Source organism: Vicia villosa, unplaced genomic scaffold, assembly GCF_029867415.1.
Source record: "Vicia villosa cultivar HV-30 ecotype Madison, WI unplaced genomic scaffold, Vvil1.0 ctg.001450F_1_1, whole genome shotgun sequence".
Classification (NCBI taxonomy): domain Eukaryota; kingdom Viridiplantae; phylum Streptophyta; class Magnoliopsida; order Fabales; family Fabaceae; genus Vicia; species Vicia villosa.
This window is the reverse complement of record NW_026705621.1, coordinates 303708-322259: the sequence shown is the minus strand read 5'-3', so window position 1 is coordinate 322259 and position 18552 is coordinate 303708. Positions and strand designations below refer to the sequence as shown.

Here is an 18552-nt window from a genome sequence, read left to right as displayed (position 1 = left end):
AAGCTCAAAAATAAATAAGATTTCTTAATGACTCAATGCACCACAAGATTCCGTCAGTCACTTGTCGAATTTTTATTTAAGCTTTCTGTTGTTTAGATGTATATACGAAAATACTTTTTTTTTAAAATTTGTTTTTTTTCGTAAATGCATCTACGGAAGCGTAAAACACCATAATAAACGGTGGGAAAATACAATGAATTTCTGTTCAATAATTATTCTGTAGGTATGTCTATCGGAACGTGTTAAAAAAGAGTATTACGTAGTTGTACCTACAGAAGAATTACTTATATATTTTTAAAACTTTTTATAGAATCGAACTCGTGGTGAAATTCTACTTCTAATGGTGTATTCATTTGCTTGAAACACTTAAGAATCATGATTTTTCCATAGTATATCATAGTAGTGTAATGTAAATGTAATGGTATAGTAAACAAAAAGAAAACATCTTATAAATCTTACAAATAGTGTCAAACATAATAAAAATAAAATTACATCAATCTAATAAAAATACAGGCATCAAAAGTGTCTCAAACTGAGACCGATGAGACTAGTAGTTTTAATCCATATTCAAACAAAATAAGGCCCCTAAAAAAGCCTAGCTAACATCAACAGTAAAACATAATTTCGTTGACATTATACAAGATAACTGAACTCTCCCGGAGCATAGTCGACCAACACATTACCATGTGTTGTATGATGAAAATAGATTCAGTGCAGAACAGCTACAAAGTTTTAGTTGTTTTAAATTACGTTTAGCATAAGTTATTAGTAAAACTTTGTAGCTGATCTGCACTGGATCCAATTTCATCATACAACACATGGTAATGTTGGTCGACTATGCTCCGGGAGAGTTCAGTTATCTTGGATAACGTCAAAGAAGTTATGCTTTACTGTTGATGTTGGCTAGACTTTTTGGGGTCTTATTTTGTTTGAATATGAAACTTATGTTTTGCTATTGATGTTGATGCATGTTGTGCAATTCTCCTGGTCGGCCATAATGTCTTCGTAATACAAATAAAATGGAATTAGATACAATTAAATTAGAAAAAAGATTATATATTCCATAGATACATTTCGTAACGTTCATCTCTTCCGTAGATGCCTCTACGGAAGTTTCTGAAACCTCCAAAACTCAATAATGGCGGTGATTCACTGTTGCAGAGGGTTAAAAACCTCATTTTGGTGGCTTGAACGTCATCTTAATACATCAAACAGCACCTACATTGTTTCTAAACTATATTTCTAAAATTATCCAATTATTTCTACACCTAAAAATCGAATTCTAACTCTATATTACAAATACTCTTAAATAACTCGAAAAGTCAAAAACTTACCGATTAAATTGAGTTTTGAACTTGATGGAATATGTTGATAGTTTATGTGGACGTTATCGGCCGAACTCGAGAGAAAGAAAACAAGCTTTGGGGAAGTTTGATTTTTGAGGTTGAGAGAGTATGAGAGTTGAAGAAGAGAAAAGTGAAGAATGGGGAGGAGAAGAGTGTGGTGCAAATATAACATCAAATTCTTCCGTAGATGCATCTACGGAAGCTTTCGTATGTGCATCTACGGAACAAAGCAACATTAAACAAAAAAAAGGTGCTTCCGGAGATGCATCTATGTAAGCACGAGGAAAATTTTTCCAATTCGCAAGAGTGTGAGAGATCCATGGGGTCTAGTTAGAAATTTCCATAAATAAAGGAGATGGAAAAGAGTTTAATAGTGGCTCCCTGCACCGAATAGGAGAAGGTAACTTCAGCCACTATCTAATTAAAAGGTTTTTCTAATTGATTATAATCAAAATGTAATGCATTTAAGGAAGTTGATAATCAATTAAGTGTGTGTTTTGTAAAGCGGTATGCCACTGCTACCACACATTCTATTCTCCTTCGACCGCAATTTTGAGAAGCTACTAGTTGTAGCTTTTGTGAAACGTGCGGTGTTACCGCGATTTCTCTCAAAATCCAAATATAGGCTAAGTGACGTAGTTTTTCAAATTTTCTTATTTTAACTTTGTTAATTGATTAATACATAGGTGTAATTGATTAACTTATTAAAATGGCTCATAGATTGTACAACAATATATCTGTGGAGGGCCTATCCAGGGCGAGGGGACTGTGCCTCCAGTGAGTAGGGGTGGCAAACGGGCATGCCCGCCCCGGTTAGGCCCGACCTGCAAAAGCTCGCGAAAAAACGGAACGGGGCCGGGGGCGGGCATATTTGAAAGTGCGGGTCAAAAACCTTGCCCCGCCCCGCAAAAAAGTGAGGGCGGGGCAGGGAAAGCCTGCGGGCATTGAACATTTTAGGCCTAAAAATAGTAAAATTGCATGAAAATGCTCATGCCCGCAAAAGCCCCCAAAAAACGGGGCGGAGCGGGGCGAGCATATTAAAGATAGCGGGCCTAAAACCTTGCTCCGCCCCGCGAAAAAGTGCGGGTAAAACGGGCTTTGGGATAACTCGCCTTAAACACTCCTCACACCTAGTTTTGGGAAACGTGAACATGACAAGTCTTGGTTAGAGAGAATCTAGAGTCAAGAGACTGAACCACGTCTTACTAGGAAATAGGGATTCAACGGTCCACTACCATGACTAGATGAGCGGTTGTGAATCTCGAGAAACCTTAATTGCAGACCCATTGGTCTCTATAAATATTACATCCCTAGAATAAGGAAAAACAACTTAAATACATGAAATACCCTAAGAGTATGTTTGGATGAGGTAATTAGAAATTTTAAAGGAATTTAAATTTCAAAGTAATTCAAATGATTCAATTGGAATCCATTTATTTTTAAATTATTGTGTTTAGATGGAGTATTAAGATAATTCATTGTTAATTTTTGGGGTCATTTTTTATAAAATTAAAATTTTTTTAATCAAATTAAAAAATTGAAAAGTAGGGACCAATTTACAATTTTAAAAAATTTGAAGGATGAAATTATAAATTTTAAAAATTATTAAGGACCAATTTGCAATTTTTTAAAAAAATTTTAGGTCAATTTTATAATTTTGGAATATATGAGGACCATTTTTCAAAATTTGAAGAAATAATAGTAACAAATACATTCTATGAAATATTAGAGGAATTTCAAATTTGTTATTTTTTTTGTGTCATTTCAAAATAATTAAATTTAACTTAGATAAAATACTCCAGAAATTTTCATCATTTTAACAATTCTTCTTTTTTGTATCCAAACAATAAATTTTGTGTGAATCATTTTAAATTCCCTCAAAACATTACATTACCTCATTAAAATGCTTCATCCAAACACATTTTAAGAATACAAGACTTCTCACCTCAAGTGAGCTTGCTCTCTCCATAGCCAAAACACCATTGAACAGGGTTTCTCACCACTGTGAGAAAGCTCTAAACCATTGAGAATCCTTAAAATCTTTGGCCACCCCTTACAAGCATAGGGGTGCCACGTAATTTTAATTTTTGGCAAGTACAATGGCGCTGGAGGTATTTGAAATCTCCTTAGAAAGGTTTCGCCTGAGGGACTCAATCAAAGTCTGGCTCGAGAGACTTAACCTGGATTTCTTGCCCGAGGGTTTGGACCAAAATCTTTCCCGAGAGACTCAACGCCTCGCTTGAGAGACTTAAATTCTCATCAGACAGGCTCAACATATAATCTCTTTTGAAGCACTAAGAGTGCAATCAAACAGGCTCACCTAAACGCCTCTCATGAGGGATTTAAAGTATCCTCAAAAAGTATCCTGCCTAAGGTCTCGCCTAAAGGACTTGTAAAAAGTTTGGCCCAAGAGACTTGATGCCTCAACTGAGGGTCTCACCTAAAGGTCTCACCTAAAATATTTGCTTGAGGTTTTAGACCGAAGTTTTGCCTTAGAGACTTGATGCCTCAACTGAGGGATTTAGAGTCTTATTAGACAAACTCAATGCCTCGCATGAGGGACTTAGAGTCTCATAATTAGACAAGTTCAACGTATAATCTCTTCTGAAGGACTTAGAGTCTCATCAAATAGGCTCGCCTAAACGCCTCGTCTGATCAGGGACTTGAAGTTTCCTAAAAAAGGATCCACACCACCACCACTCTTATCCAACTCCCAGTTTAAACCACGCCCTAACCCCTTCAACACCCCACCAACTGGAGAGTTTCCCTTATCCAATCTTGCCATATTCACCTTCAAGGAGCAAGATCAAAAGCGATTGTGACTACCAATGCAAGCATCTTTTTCACGGTCTTCACATCTATGAATCGAACAAAATTGAACCTTCTATCATCATTAGCTCTCTTCTTTAGAGCAAAACAATTTACAACATTACCAAACCTATTAAAGAACCTCCATAACTCATTAACCCTAAAGAGCTAATCAATTAGGCGCGACTGAAATACAAAAATCGTACATAAACCTTAGAAGCCTCGAAAAAAATTGTAAAATAAATGAAACATTGATTGCTAAAGCACCAACAAACACCAACCTGCTACCTTAAGAAATCTATAAAACCAAAAGTAAGAACTCTCACCAAAATTTGGATCGTACCGGGAAAAAGAGCTAACATAAAAAAAATAGTATTAGATAAAAAAAATATAAAAAGGGATGTATTCATTTAAGATTTTAAATGATATTAAAAAACTTTTTTGATGAAAAAATTGTGTAATATTCAATTTTGAAGATTTGTATATTTAAATTTTGAAAAGTCTTTTATCAAAGTATGCTTTTTTTTTTCTAAAAATTCTTGTTTCTTTTATATTTTTATATCCTTCTTATATCTTCCTTCTTGCTCACATTATTTATTTATTTTTTATATTTATGTATTTTTCATCTTTCTTATGTTTCTAATCATCTCTCTTTTCTCATTATCTCATCTTTCTTATGTTTCCAATTATCTCTCTTTTCTCATTATCTTTTTTTTTCTCTCTCTCTCCTTTTAATACTTTCATCCTTTGTTTTAAAGTAATAAATTCAATTAATCAAATATTAAAAATTTGTATAGAAAATGGAAAGAGAAATGTTTTTACTAAAATATCATTATTATATAGTATTAATTTATTAACTTTTACTATAAATATAAAATAAAAATTATTGAATTGAAATTTATGCACTTATTATTAATAAAAAATACAGTTAAATTACAATATTTAAAATTGAGAAGATCAATCATTTTAGAATAATTTATTTTACAAATACATTAATTATTTTTTGAACGAGATGGATAATATACTACTCACTTCATCCCAAAATAAGTGTCGTAATTGATAAAATTATGTCACTTTTTATTTTCTATATGTTTTTAATTTTTATCTTTTAATTTTTTATTAAATATTTATATCAAATTGCAATAAGACCTGCGATTTTATACTAGACACAATATTAAGTGATTAAGAATCAACACGGGAATAAAGTATAGTTGAGATAAGGATGCTGCGGTGGTGTGTGGTAAGACTCGACGGGATAAAATTAGAAATGAAAATATTATAAAGAGTGTCGAGGTAGAGTCTATAGTAGAGAAAATGATGGAAAATAGACTTATGTGATTTGAACATGTAGAGATGAGATCTTTATTAAGAAGAATATATTAGATGAAGAAAAAAACAAACAACTCAAGAAAGAGAAAGACCTAATAGTGTAAGAGAAAATCTCAAAATTAATAATTTAAATAAAAACACATTACTTAATAGAACATTTATTACAGAGTAGTATTGTGGTTCCATGGAAAAGAAGATGACCCATGGAGAAGAAGAGAAACTGGCGGTAAACGAAGTTTGAATGTTGAATTGTAAAATTGTGTACACCTAACATATACAACCTAACTATACATCATGGGCTAAAGTACAAGGCCCAATATAACATGAAGTACCTAAAAAGTCCAATAGAAATAATAATATGTAATCTAATAGCCCCCCTAATCTAGGAGTATATGGAAGTTAGGCCTAGCTTAGAAATATTTTTCAAAAAAGGAGTGGTGTCTAATGGTTTGGTGAAGATATTCGCGAGCTGTTGATGAGATGTAACAGGAAGAAGATGAAAGAGTCGTTGTTAAAGCTTTTCCCGTACAAGGTGACAGTCGAGGTCAATATGTTTCGTTCGTTCGTGGAATGAAGAATTATTGGCAATATGTCTAGCGGAAGCATTATCACAATATAAGTTTGTTGGTGTTTGAAAAGGTATTTTAAGGTTTTGAAGAAGAATGGCGATCCATTTATTTCACACACAGTGGTTGCCATTGATTTGTATTCAACTTTTGTTGAGCTACGAGAAATTGTGGGTTGTTTCTTGGACTTCCGTGAGACGAGAGATGGCCCGAGATAGATGCAGTAACCTGTGATGGACCGGCAAGTGTCAGGGCATGTGGCCCAGTCAGAGTCGGAGAATGCTTTGATTTGTAGAGGTTGTGTGCTGGGAAAGAATAATCCTTGAGTTGGTGCAGTCTTGAGATAACGAAGAACCCGTAGAGCAACTTCAAAGTGAAGATTTGTTGGAGAATTCATGTGTTGACTAAGCTGCTGTACAGCATAAGCAATGTCTGGGTGAGTGTTGAGAAGATAGATGAGTTGTCCAACAAGTCGTCTGAACTTGGTAGGATCAGACATGAGTGTGCCATTGTTTGCTGACAATCTTGTGTCTCGTGCCATGGGTGTCTTGGCTGGTTTGTAGGCAAGAACTCCAGCTGTGGAGAGGAGAACAAGTGTGTATTTTCTTTGATTGATGTGGATTCCTATTGTGTTTCTTGCTACTTCGAGTCCCAAGAAATACTTTAGTGGTCCAAGATCTTTCAAGTGGAAATGTTGGTGCAGGAGTTATTTTGTTTGATTGATAATCTAAATATTATTTCCTGCAATCAACAAATCATCAACATAAACCAGAATGAAAGTAAAGGATGATTCACAGTTATGTGTAAAGAGTGAATGATCACAAGTGCATTGTTTGTAGTTATTGTTAAGAAGCACTTTGGACAATTTCTCAAACCACTGCCTGCTGAATTGTTTGAGTCCATATAGAGATTTGAGAAGCCTACAAACCTGATTTGGTTTAGAAGTAGTCATTCCCTTAGGCAAGGTCATGTATACTTCTTCATCCAAGTCACCATGTAGGAATGCATTGTGAACATCCAATGGAAATAAGAAAAGGTTTAAGGAGGCAGCAAGGGCCAAAACGATTCTTACAATGGTGAGCTTTGCAACAGGGGAAAAAGTATTAAAAAAATCTATACCTTCAATTTGTTTGAAGCCTTGTGCAATAAGTCTGGCCTTATGCCTTTCTAAAGTGCCATCAGAGTTAAATTTGGTTTTAAAAACCCATTTACATCCTATAGTTTTCTTACCTGGAGGCAGAGAAGTAAGGATCCATGTTTTGTTCAAAGTAAGGGCTTGAATCTCATCATTCATGGCCTTAGTCCAATGAGGATGAGAACTAGCCTCTTTGTAAGATAATGGATCACATGTAATAGTAATAGCAGAGATATAAGCATGATGTGCAGGTGCAAGATTAGCATATGAAATGTATTTAGAGATGTCATATATAAGTGAGGTATGAGAAATATGACATATGAAGTCCTTTAAATAGGCAAGGGTGGATTTCAATCTAGTAGAATGCCTAATTTCATTGATATCATTGTGATCCTGCTGTTCATTTATCTGAACATTATCCTGAGTATCATCAGTTTATGTAGGTTCCTGATGTGTGTTATCAGAATCAAAGGATTCATGAGAATCATTAGTTAAAGGTGTTATGGTGGGATCATGATTATTCACAAGATAAGGATTAGGCAGCATAGGAGGACGAGATGTATTGAATTCAATGTCAAATATAAAGGGAATAATGGAATTGTCAGTAGTGCAATTGGTTTCTATGTTATGTGTAGGAGAGGGTGTGAAGGGAAAATGATTTTCATAAAAAAATAGTATTCCTAGATGTGAAGATAGATCTAGTTTGAAGGTCAAAGAGTAAATAGCCTTTAATGCCTAATGTGAATCCTAAAAATATGCATTGAGAGGCCCTATGATCAAACTTATCTCTGTTTCTTGTAAGAGTGAAAGCATAAGCTAAGCATCCAAAGGTTTTGAGGTTAATAAAGGAAAGAGGTATTTGAAATAGCAAATCATGAGGTGTTCTGTTTTGTATAGTGGGACTGCAAATTCTGTTTATAAGGTAAGTGGCATGACATAATGCAAATGACCAAAAAGGTTTAGTTAGTTTAGATTGAAAAAGTAAAGATCTAGTTACTTGGAGCAAATGCCTATGCTTTCTTTCCACCAGAGAATTATGTTGAGGTGTCTCAACACAACTTCTCTGATGTTGAATTCCAAGGGAAGCATAATAAGATGCCATAAGGAACTCGGGTCCATTATCAGATCTAATGAGTTTAATAGTGCAGGAGAACTGAGTTTGACAATATGTTATAAAATTTTGGACATGTTGTCTAGTTTCTGATTTAGTATGCATAAGAAATGTCCAGGTATACCTAGAAAAATCATCTACAATAGTCAGGAAGTATTTAAATCCATCTAAAGATGGAACAACAATGGGACCCCAGATATCCATGTGAACTAAGTCAAAACATTTGTTGAATTTAGTATTGCTTGTTGGGAAAGGCAGTTTACATTGTTTGGAGAGATGGCATGTATGACAGGGTGTATGTTTATGAAATGTAATATCTGGAAATGATTTAGACATGTGTAATAACACTTCATTAGAGGGATGTCCCAATCTATGATGCCAAAGTGAAACATGAGTATTATTATCAGAAATATCATAAATAAAATTGTTACAAAAGGTCTGATATTTAGCAGCAGACATAGTTGTGCTATACAAAATGTACAAGCTGTTAAGAGGGATGACTTGGCCAATCTTCTGCTTGGTAGACACATCCTGTATGTAACAGGAGTTGTGTAAGAAAGTCACACTATAAGCAGAATTTTGGCAAAGTTTGGAAATGGATATTAGGCTGAACTTAAACTGAGGTATGTAATACACATGTTTTAGACTAAGAGAATGATTAATATGCACAGTTCCAGAAAAGTGAGCAGTCATGTCAGTATCATTAGGTAAGTTAATATGCACAGGATTAATATAATGAATTTCAAAAAAACAAGTGATGTAGGGACAGACATGATGAGATGCACCCGAATCTAAAATCCATATAGAAGGACTAGAAAGAGCACTACCTGTATGATTCATACCTAATATGGCAGCTTTATCATCTTTAGGAGTGTCTTTCTTGGATTGTTGTAGAAGCTGCAACAGGTGTTGATAGTCCTTCTTGGATATAGTGGGTAGTGTCTCTGTAGTAGCCTGTGTTTTCTACTCAGAGGTGTTCTTAGAGTTCTTATTGCAATAGCCTGAGGGAAAGCCATGTTTGAAGTAACAGGTTTCAATGGTATGGTTAGTTTTACTGCAATTGGTGCATACCATTGAATTTTTGCCTGAGCCACGACCTCTACCTTTGGAGTTGTTGTTGTTAGCATAAAGAATTGTGAAATTGGATGTGAAAGAGACCTTCTGCACGAAATTCACTCTATTCAGCAGAGTGATCGTTCTCTATCAACATACTTCACGGATTTATACCAAAAATTGATCCAATAATCAAAAGGGATAAGGCTTAGTTAATTTTGTAATTGTACTACCTAATTCATACTATCAATTTATTATTCTCAATATATATATATATATATATATATATATATATATATATATATATATATATATATATATATATATATATATATATATATATATATATATATATATATATATATATATATATATATATATATATATATATATATATATATGATAACTCAAATATTTCGATAAATAAAGTTATAGCTTTCATGATAATTTAAGAGGCTTATGCTAACTCATTTAGGTGGGAAAGGATTTGCTACCCTGTTGCATTACTTAGATACCTTTGTAGTAAAAGCAATGTCACATGTGTATAAATAATTAGTAAGATAATTAATTTTAGTGAGAGAGAATGGTGGAGTAGAGAGAGATAGACTCAAAGGTAGGCAGAGGCATATGGCTCAAAGGTAGCCAATTCTTTCCCCTCATTTAGATGGTTAGCCTTTTGTAGTTTCTTTTAGTATATAAAAATAGGAGTAGATCACATATTTGATCGGTTAATAAAGTTAACTTTTTCAAGAACAATGATCATTCATTAAAGATGGGCTCCATTTGCAAAACCAGACAAAAGTACCTACTTTTATTTCAACTGTTAGTGCCGCCAAATTTACAAAACAGATATGTTTTTTCCAGAGTCTGGACTATATCATAACATAAAAAAGGCACACAAAAGATAACAAAGCCATTCGGTAGAACGCTACCACCTATACAGTGCGAGCTTCATCCTAGATCTAAGACTAAATAAAACTTAAATAAATAAAAAGACTAAGTGAGAGATCAGCTTCATGATAAATTATCCTATGAGAATAGTATTTTGAGGTCTTGAATCCTGGAAGTCCGAACGTCATCATCAGTGAGTGCACCAGATATCATCTTCTGTTTCTTGGCTTGCACTTGTTGCAAACGATCTTCCACTGTGTTCTATTCACAATAACAACGACAGTGTCAATTAGTTAACAAATAAAATTAGTGTAAGTCAACTAAACATTTTTGGTATGCTTTTGAGAACATGTGACCCCAAAAAAGGATGCGGGAGATTGCTTATGGAAAACGTGATCAAAGTAAGAAAATGCATTTTTCTATACAATTTCACAAGCTAAAGATACTCATAAAATATTAAATAATGAGAAATGGATAAAATTTGGCTGCTCAATTCAAAAGTCAAGATAAGCAGCAAAAATAATCAAAGGGGCCACTCATCCATGTCGGCTGATAGGAAAACTAGTAAAATATGTGAACTATGTTCAATTCGGGAACATTTGACCCATGATTAGGATGCCGGTGACATACCTTATAGGAAAACTAGTAAAACATGTAAACTAATGCTTAACAACATGTTCAACCCGGAAAATTTGACTAGTGATTAAGATGTTGGTGATATGGGTGTTTTGCTTTTGAGCATGTGCAGATGTGCATAAGATTATTGCATGTGCAGATGTGCATAAGATTATTGCATGTGCCAACAGTTCTTAGAAAGTTGGGAAAATGAATTAGCTAACCTTCACAATGAATCTTCTTACAGTAACCCTTCGCTTTTGCCCAATACGATGAATCCTCATTATAGCTTGCTCCTCAACTGCAGGATTCCACCATGGATCCTACATTTTCATTACAAAAAATTCAGAAAATTACAGTTCCACAACACAGCCACAAGTTGCCAATTAGATAAAAGGCTATACATACCATTAGGAAAACATTTGAGGCTGCAGTCAAGTTTAAGCCCACACCACCAGCTTTTAGTGACATCAACAAAACCTAAAACAGAACAATTGGGAAAAGTGAAAAGATCAGACTCGGGTGATGTTAAAGTTCATTGAAAACAATAAAGAGTTATATTTAGATTTAACTTACCCTTTTCTCTTTTGTGTTGTTAAATTCTTTCAGAACTTTTTCCCTCTGCTTCTGAGTCAATTTTCCATCAAATCTCAAGAATCCTATCCCTCTCCTCCTCAATGGATTTTCTAACAGATCAAAAAATGAAGTCCATTGACTAAAAACAATACTTTTTTCATCAGAATATTTCTGAATATATTCTAAGAAATCAAACAGCTTTGAAACTTTTGAAGACTCCGTCAAATTGTTCTCAGTATCAACCTTGAATGGACTTTCTGATGGAAGTACAATAAGATCATTTTTCTTGAGTAATTGACGACAGATTGGACACTTGCCACCCATTGAGGTACCCCAGCAATTGAATAGACATTCTCTACAAAACTGATGTGCACATGGTGTAAAAACAGGATCTTCTGGTGATTCCAAACATATAGAGCATTCTACAACTTCACCCTTTTGAATATGACCCAAAACCTCATCAATGTAACCATGAGATTGGATAGAACGGGAAGCAGAAATAGAATTCTGTAGGAAAGTACTAGCGAGTTTGTTCAGTTTTGCATTTTGCTGTGTATCATTTTCACAGCGCATATCAGATGATTCAGTATGAGAATCAAGAAATTTTCTTGCAAGTCTGCTCAAGTCTGCATACTTCGAAGGATCACTTCCACTGCACACATTGCAAATCTTTTTAATATTGATAGAAGAAATAGGAATGGGAAGAACAACTAAATGTGCCTGCCATACTTACCTCATGACCAATAATGGATGGTTGCAGCACCGTCTTAACTGCATTAGTAGGTCAAGGATATTTGCATAGTGGTTAAGAATCTTTCCTTGTGCAACATATTGCTCAAATTGGACCTGTTTGAAATGAATGAAACAGTTTATATCTCAAACACAAATAGTTACCTCATGCAACCCAGTAACTGAGAGGAGAACAAGTTTCTAGTAAAGCAACATTAGAGGGTAATTTCAGTTACCAAAATTACCACTTTTATGAAAAGATGACAAGTGTGAAACAAGTTGCTGTTCCAAATATTTACAGATAACAAGCTATGGACAACTTACTTTAGATCTCAGGAAGAGAGCATCATAGAAGTCCCGTTCAGATTCTGACTGTTCACACTCAATCAATTGAATATCAGTTGGTGGTAGAACAAGTATAGGCCTGAAAAAAGATAGCATAATTGATATTTATCATTCTAAATATAGAAATTCACTCATGCATATTGAAAGATCCAATTGACATTAAGTGAGAATGACTACCTTCCTTCTTTATCCTTTGTTTCCTTGGTTCTTCTTAACATCAATGTCCTTAAAATTCCCTTGACCAATTTCAGGGCTCTTTGATCACCCTGCTCATAGGGCTTTTGAATCAACTTAGTCCACCTATATTACAAAGCAAATTAAAAAAAAAAAGTAACAGAGAACTATGAAGTACAGGTCTTGAAAAAAAAATTCAAAACACTGATCAAATTTACACTAGCTACAAGTTAGCCTAATATTTGACATACCACTGCCAGCTGCACCAAGGTTCAACGCGCAAGAAAGACAAGAGACTGAATAGATCTTCCAAACTATTCTGGAAGAGAGAGCATCACAATTCAGAAAGAGAGATATAGACAATAAACTCTTTTGCTTAATAACTATAAGATCATTATAGTAAAAAACTAATTATTACCTAAATGCTGATAAAAGAAACATTTACAGATTGTATGGGAGGAGTACTTTTCTACTAGCAAGACTATAAATTAAACATAATTTTTTCAACAACTAACCTGAAGCGGTGTTCCAGTTAGACACCAGCGGCAGTGTGAGGACAGGGCAATAGTAGCCTGGGCAACCTGACTTTTATGGGCTTTAATATGATGAGCTTCGTCTAACACCACTCTGAACCATTGGACCCTGTGGTAGATGCTATTCCCTCCATCCTGGTTTCAAAAATTTAGCGAATCCAAAAATAAGGAAGATTATCTATGCATATTGACAAAAATAAAATACAAATAAACATTTCCTTACATTTTTAAATGAAGCTGATAGGACACCATATGTTGTCAAGACAACATCGTACTCTAACAACAAATTGACATTATCAGTTCTACCCCCACCATAGTGAACGAATACGGATATACTGCCTGGTTTTGAATGTGTTTCAAGCTCATCCTGAATAGTACAAATCCTTGTAAATTGCCTTTCACAGAAATATTGAAATATATAAAAGAACAATCTTGCTTTTTTAGTTGGCTTAATTAGAGAAGAATCTCACCTTCCACTGACCCAATAATGCCATGGGACAAACAATCAGAGTGCCACCCTCTACATTGTTAATATTCCTCCTCTTAGTTGAGAAAATGTTGTCATATGTGCTCTCTGCATCACTGTCTTCTGACTTCACCCTGCCTGGATTACTTAATATCAAAGCAATTGTCATAACAGTCTTTCCAAGTCCCATTGCATCCGCCAGAATCTACAATAAACAAATACAAAATTGCAATAAGACAAACGGTTCAAAGTATATGTCACATCTGGAGTTTCAAAATTGATGGCTTGAAACAAACTCACTCCTCCTCTTGCTCTCTGTGTTGCTTGTGGAAATTTCTTTGCCGCCTCCCCAGTAAATATGTTCACATAAATTGTCCTTCTGATAAAAAGTATGCCAGGTTAAATTGTATACTGATATTGAGGTACAAATTATATTTTGTTTGAGGACCCATGTACTGTTAGTACTTACCCATTGCATATATTGTAGGCTGACCAGCAAGGATGTAGATTTCTATCAGCATTTTCATCTTCAGTTCCCTTCTCAATTTCTGTCATCCAATACAGAGCTTGACTCTGGTAAGGCTTTAGACTACACATCAGGGTTTTTGGTGCTTCCTTCTCCTAAAGATACATAAGACATAAATGGGTTGGTCACACACAAGAGAGAGTGATAGAAGTTGAAGACTATCAATTGAAATTGGAACACAATTTATACACCTGTAGGTCAAAGACTTCAGCAGCTCCAATAAGTTTATTCAAAGCTGACTCTGAAAGAGCTTGTTCATTCTCGTTTGGCTCTGGAAGTGGCTCACTGATGCCTTTTCTTCGCTTATTAACAGGCAAAACTGAAGCTTCATCTGAATCAAGCTGGTAATATGAACAGAAGAATTAGGCATCTAGCATGCATAACAACGATAAAATCCAATTCAATTTAAACTATAATATCACTAAAGCCATAAAAGGAGGGAAAAGAATGAAAATAGTTGAACATACTTTAAGAACCCGCTTCCGAGCCTTCATTTCCTCAGGGGTGAAATCAGCCTAGTTAAAAACAAAAACAACCCATTACAAATGCAACATTAAAAAAGCAAACTGACAAAGCAAAGCAATTAAAAAATATAATGATTCATTACCTTCCTATAAGGCTCAATATCTAGCATGTTCAACAGTGTAAGGAGCGGGTAAGAAGCAGAGTTAATGTGGCCACAAGCCTCAAGCCTCCAAGAGGTATCAACAGACTCAGAGAATACAGATTGATGAACATAAAAACTGTCCATAGAACAATCTATTAGATTCATCCACCAATAAATTCAACATCATATGCAAGTGAAATAGACAAGTTAACAAGCACAAAACTAGATAAAAAGGAAACATTTAAACTAAACTAACCGAAAGGCCCAAGAACTTATCCATACCTCACTAACAACATTATTTCTTGCATCATTTCCAATTTATGTGGTGTGGCAACACATCGGCCTCGAACCCTAACATTTCCAGATTGCACGAGAGGCATGACAGATTTTGCCCATTCCATTGGCAGCCTCCCAACCTAAAGTGTTAAATACAACAACATAACCAAAATATATGACCTCCGATTCCTTCCCACAAAAGCATCAAATCAATCAACATTTCAGGGCAATTACACACAATATAATACTTTAAATCGTAAGAATTGCAATCAATTGAAATTATTATTACCACTCCAGAACGTTTGGTTGAGACGCGAACAATCCATTGGAACTTGTAAGAGGTATTTGGGTCAGGAAAATTGAAATAAACAATCTCATTATCCACCAACCTCCTCAGTCCTCTAGCTGTAGAAGTAGCAACCTCAATCTTCCTTCCCAACAATGACCACCCAGGTTCAACAGGAAACTCGCCATCCTCAAGATTCGGAATCTTCTCTTCCACTGCCTCTTTCTTCACCACCTTTGAAACCCTCACTTCATCATTAACAGCTTGTTTCCCTTTCACTACCTTCAACACCTCCAATTCATCACTATCAGTTCCCTTCTCCTTGGAAGCCTCTTCATTTGGTTGAACCCGCGTTGGTTCTTTAATCGGATCAACGGTTACCGATTCCTGAGCCTCAAAAACCACATTGACATTGACAGCTTCTTCCTTAGTCCTCATAGGTGGTTCAACTTCCATTGATTTCAGCGATTCATCTACCAATTCAGCCTTAACCAAACCCTGCGTCTTCGTTTGAATCGTTGATTCAACTTCCATTGATTTCATCGATTCCTCGACAGTGGCAACTTGTGTATTCGTAGCCTTTAAAAAATCATCGAACAAGAGCATTGAACGTGGCTCCACAGAAACATTCGCCGCAGATTGAGAGCATAAAGTGAAAGGTTTGACATCTTCTTGAGGCTCGTCCTTCACTTTGATCATCGGCGATTCGCGTGCTTCGAACTGATCGGAGTTAGGGTTCAGACTCGGCGGCGTTGCAAGAACGCGACCGCCGCCGTTGCTAGTTAGGGCACGGACAACGGTGAGGGGCTGAGCGACGAGAACTGGGTTGCCGTTTCTGAAAACGACATTGTCGTTTTCCATTGTTCGGAAAACCTTTTCTTTTTGAGAACGTTCCGTCATGGATACAGAAATATCGGAAAATAACTTAACTGAGAAATGAAAGTGGAAAACATGAAGAAAGTGACGTGAGTTTATAAACGCTGAAAAGAAGCGCGCCTTTTACAGTGAGAATGGCGCGAAATTGGTTTGTGTTTACGCGCTATGTTTTTTGATTTTGCTGTTTTGGTAACTGTAATAAGGAGTAATAATTAGTAATTAGAAATAATTAGTAATGTAAATTTCCCTCCAAATTAATATCATTGTCATTATTATTTTTAAAATGAAATAATTTTGATTTAATATACAAATCACCGTGAATGATGCTATGGATGAATTCTTCTGATCTCTTCCATGAAAAAAATATCTAATCTTGCTTAACATGCTACTCCTATTTCATCTGACTCAATTAAAATTAAACTTTACAACCTTGAATAAAAATAGTGTAAAGCGATTTGCATCTTAAATGTAAATTGATTAATTATATAATTAGTAGAGGTGGAAATAGGCTAGGCTAGGCTAGGCTTTAGAAGGCCTGAGCCTGGGCTACGATAAACTTAAAAGGCCTAAGTCTGGCCTACGGCCTATCATAGGCTCAGTTTTTTGGCCTGGCCTGACCTTTTTAAAAGTCTGGCCTGACCTGAAAGCCTATTTAAAAAGTCTGTCTCTCATTAAAGATTTCAATTAATCTATATAACTTAAGAAGTCTTGTAGGTCATATATAAGTGAACCTATTTAGCATTTGTTATATATATATATATATATATATATATATATATATATATATATATATATATATATATATATATATATATATATATATATATATATATATATATATGGTAGCCTATTTAGTTTTTTTTAATATATATACATACATGAACCAACTTATTTAACATATTTCTACTATATATAAAAATATAGGCCGGCCTATAAGGCTTCATAGGCTTTTATAATAGCCTAAGTCTGGCCTATTTAATAAAATAGACTTTTAAAAAAGCCTAAGCCTGGTCTCTTTATTAAATAGTCTTGGCCTGACCTAGGCCTATGTAGGCTAGGCCGTAGGCCCCTGTAGGCCGGCCTTGCCTATTCCCACCCCTAATAATTAGTTAGATTTTAATTATTATTTTGGTACCATCAAATATGTCTTCTATTTTTATTATATTTGAGATTTAAGTATTATCGTGTTTTCATTTTTTTTAAGTGTTATTGTATTTGTATGTGACAAAAAGAGTAATATTGTATTTAATAAATAATAATAATGATAATATATAATTAATGTTTGTAGTTGTGTGTAGAGCTTGACAACGGTCTGAGTTGGACGGTTTTGGGTCCAAAAGTCTCAACTGATCTAATTTGTGGTTGAGTCATTTAAATTCATTTTTGGTCGTAATCTTAATGGATTTAAACGGGTTAGGTTATGATGGATAGTGGGTTAATACAAATAGTTTAACCGGGTTACTTGACTGATTTTATTTTTGAGCCCAATAATACATTTTGAGTTTTTTTTTTTAAATTATTAAGTTCTAATCAAATCAAATAAGATTGACTTAAACACATTTTTTTAGATGATTCATTCAATACTTAAGTTCAAATCACATATTTCAAGCATCAAAGACTTTAAATTATATATGAATAGTGTTATCAACTACTATTAATGGCCTATCACTAATTTAAATAACAAATATTAAATTTAATCCAAATTACTACAACATTGAAGTACAATTTACATATCCCTTTCAAGAATAGCATCAACAGTTGTACTTCTTACAACTCTTGTTAAACCAATGAAAGTAGTATCGAATAAATTGGCGTCAAATGTAATTATAACAGCGTAACATCTCAAGAATTCTGACCGAATTGGTCTTTTGAAGAAAACAACCTCAATGATAAACAGTCATTGACATCTCAAGAGTTCTGACTAATCTGGTCTCTCGAGGAAAACAACCATTCTTGGTTAAAATAAATTTTTGTTTATAAGAATGCTTCTTAGTTAAGCAGATACACAAAATTACATTCAAGGTCAACACAATGGAAAGATATGAAGAATTTAAGCTTTGAAGGATTTCTTCTTTTTATCATTGTTGTTGCAGAAATATTCTTCTTTGTAGAGTTCTTGCATTCTTTCTATCTAGTGACCATTGTCCTGGATTTTCAACTTGATCACTTGAAGAAGACTAAGGTTTTCATATGGTATTCTCACTTTCAACATTTTCCTTGTCTCTCGTTTTCTTTTGCATAGCTTCTTACGATTGTCTCTACTATTGCTTGTGTACCAGTGGCATTATCCTACTCTTCCTTACT

The 18552-nt window shown here is 34.5% G+C and overlaps 1 protein-coding gene across 1 annotated transcript; it reads right to left on the bottom strand.

Annotated features, from left to right (window-relative positions):
- Nucleotides 1-10132: 10132 nt before the first annotated feature.
- Nucleotides 10133-16314, bottom strand: LOC131635231 (DNA repair protein RAD5B-like). The gene is made up of 18 exons (XM_058905836.1): nt 15376-16314; nt 15093-15226; nt 14811-14946; nt 14671-14718; nt 14395-14544; nt 14147-14298; nt 13978-14056; nt 13682-13882; nt 13435-13578; nt 13194-13346; nt 12930-12997; nt 12682-12804; nt 12484-12583; nt 12164-12276; nt 11431-12082; nt 11263-11334; nt 11079-11177; nt 10133-10500 (listed from the first exon to the last, which is right to left on the bottom strand). The coding sequence occupies exons 1-18, from the start codon at nt 16270-16272 to the stop codon at nt 10378-10380; spliced, it is 3444 nt and encodes a 1147-aa protein (XP_058761819.1). The 5' UTR covers nt 16273-16314; the 3' UTR covers nt 10133-10377.
- Between the last annotated feature and the right edge of the window lie 2238 nt (nt 16315-18552).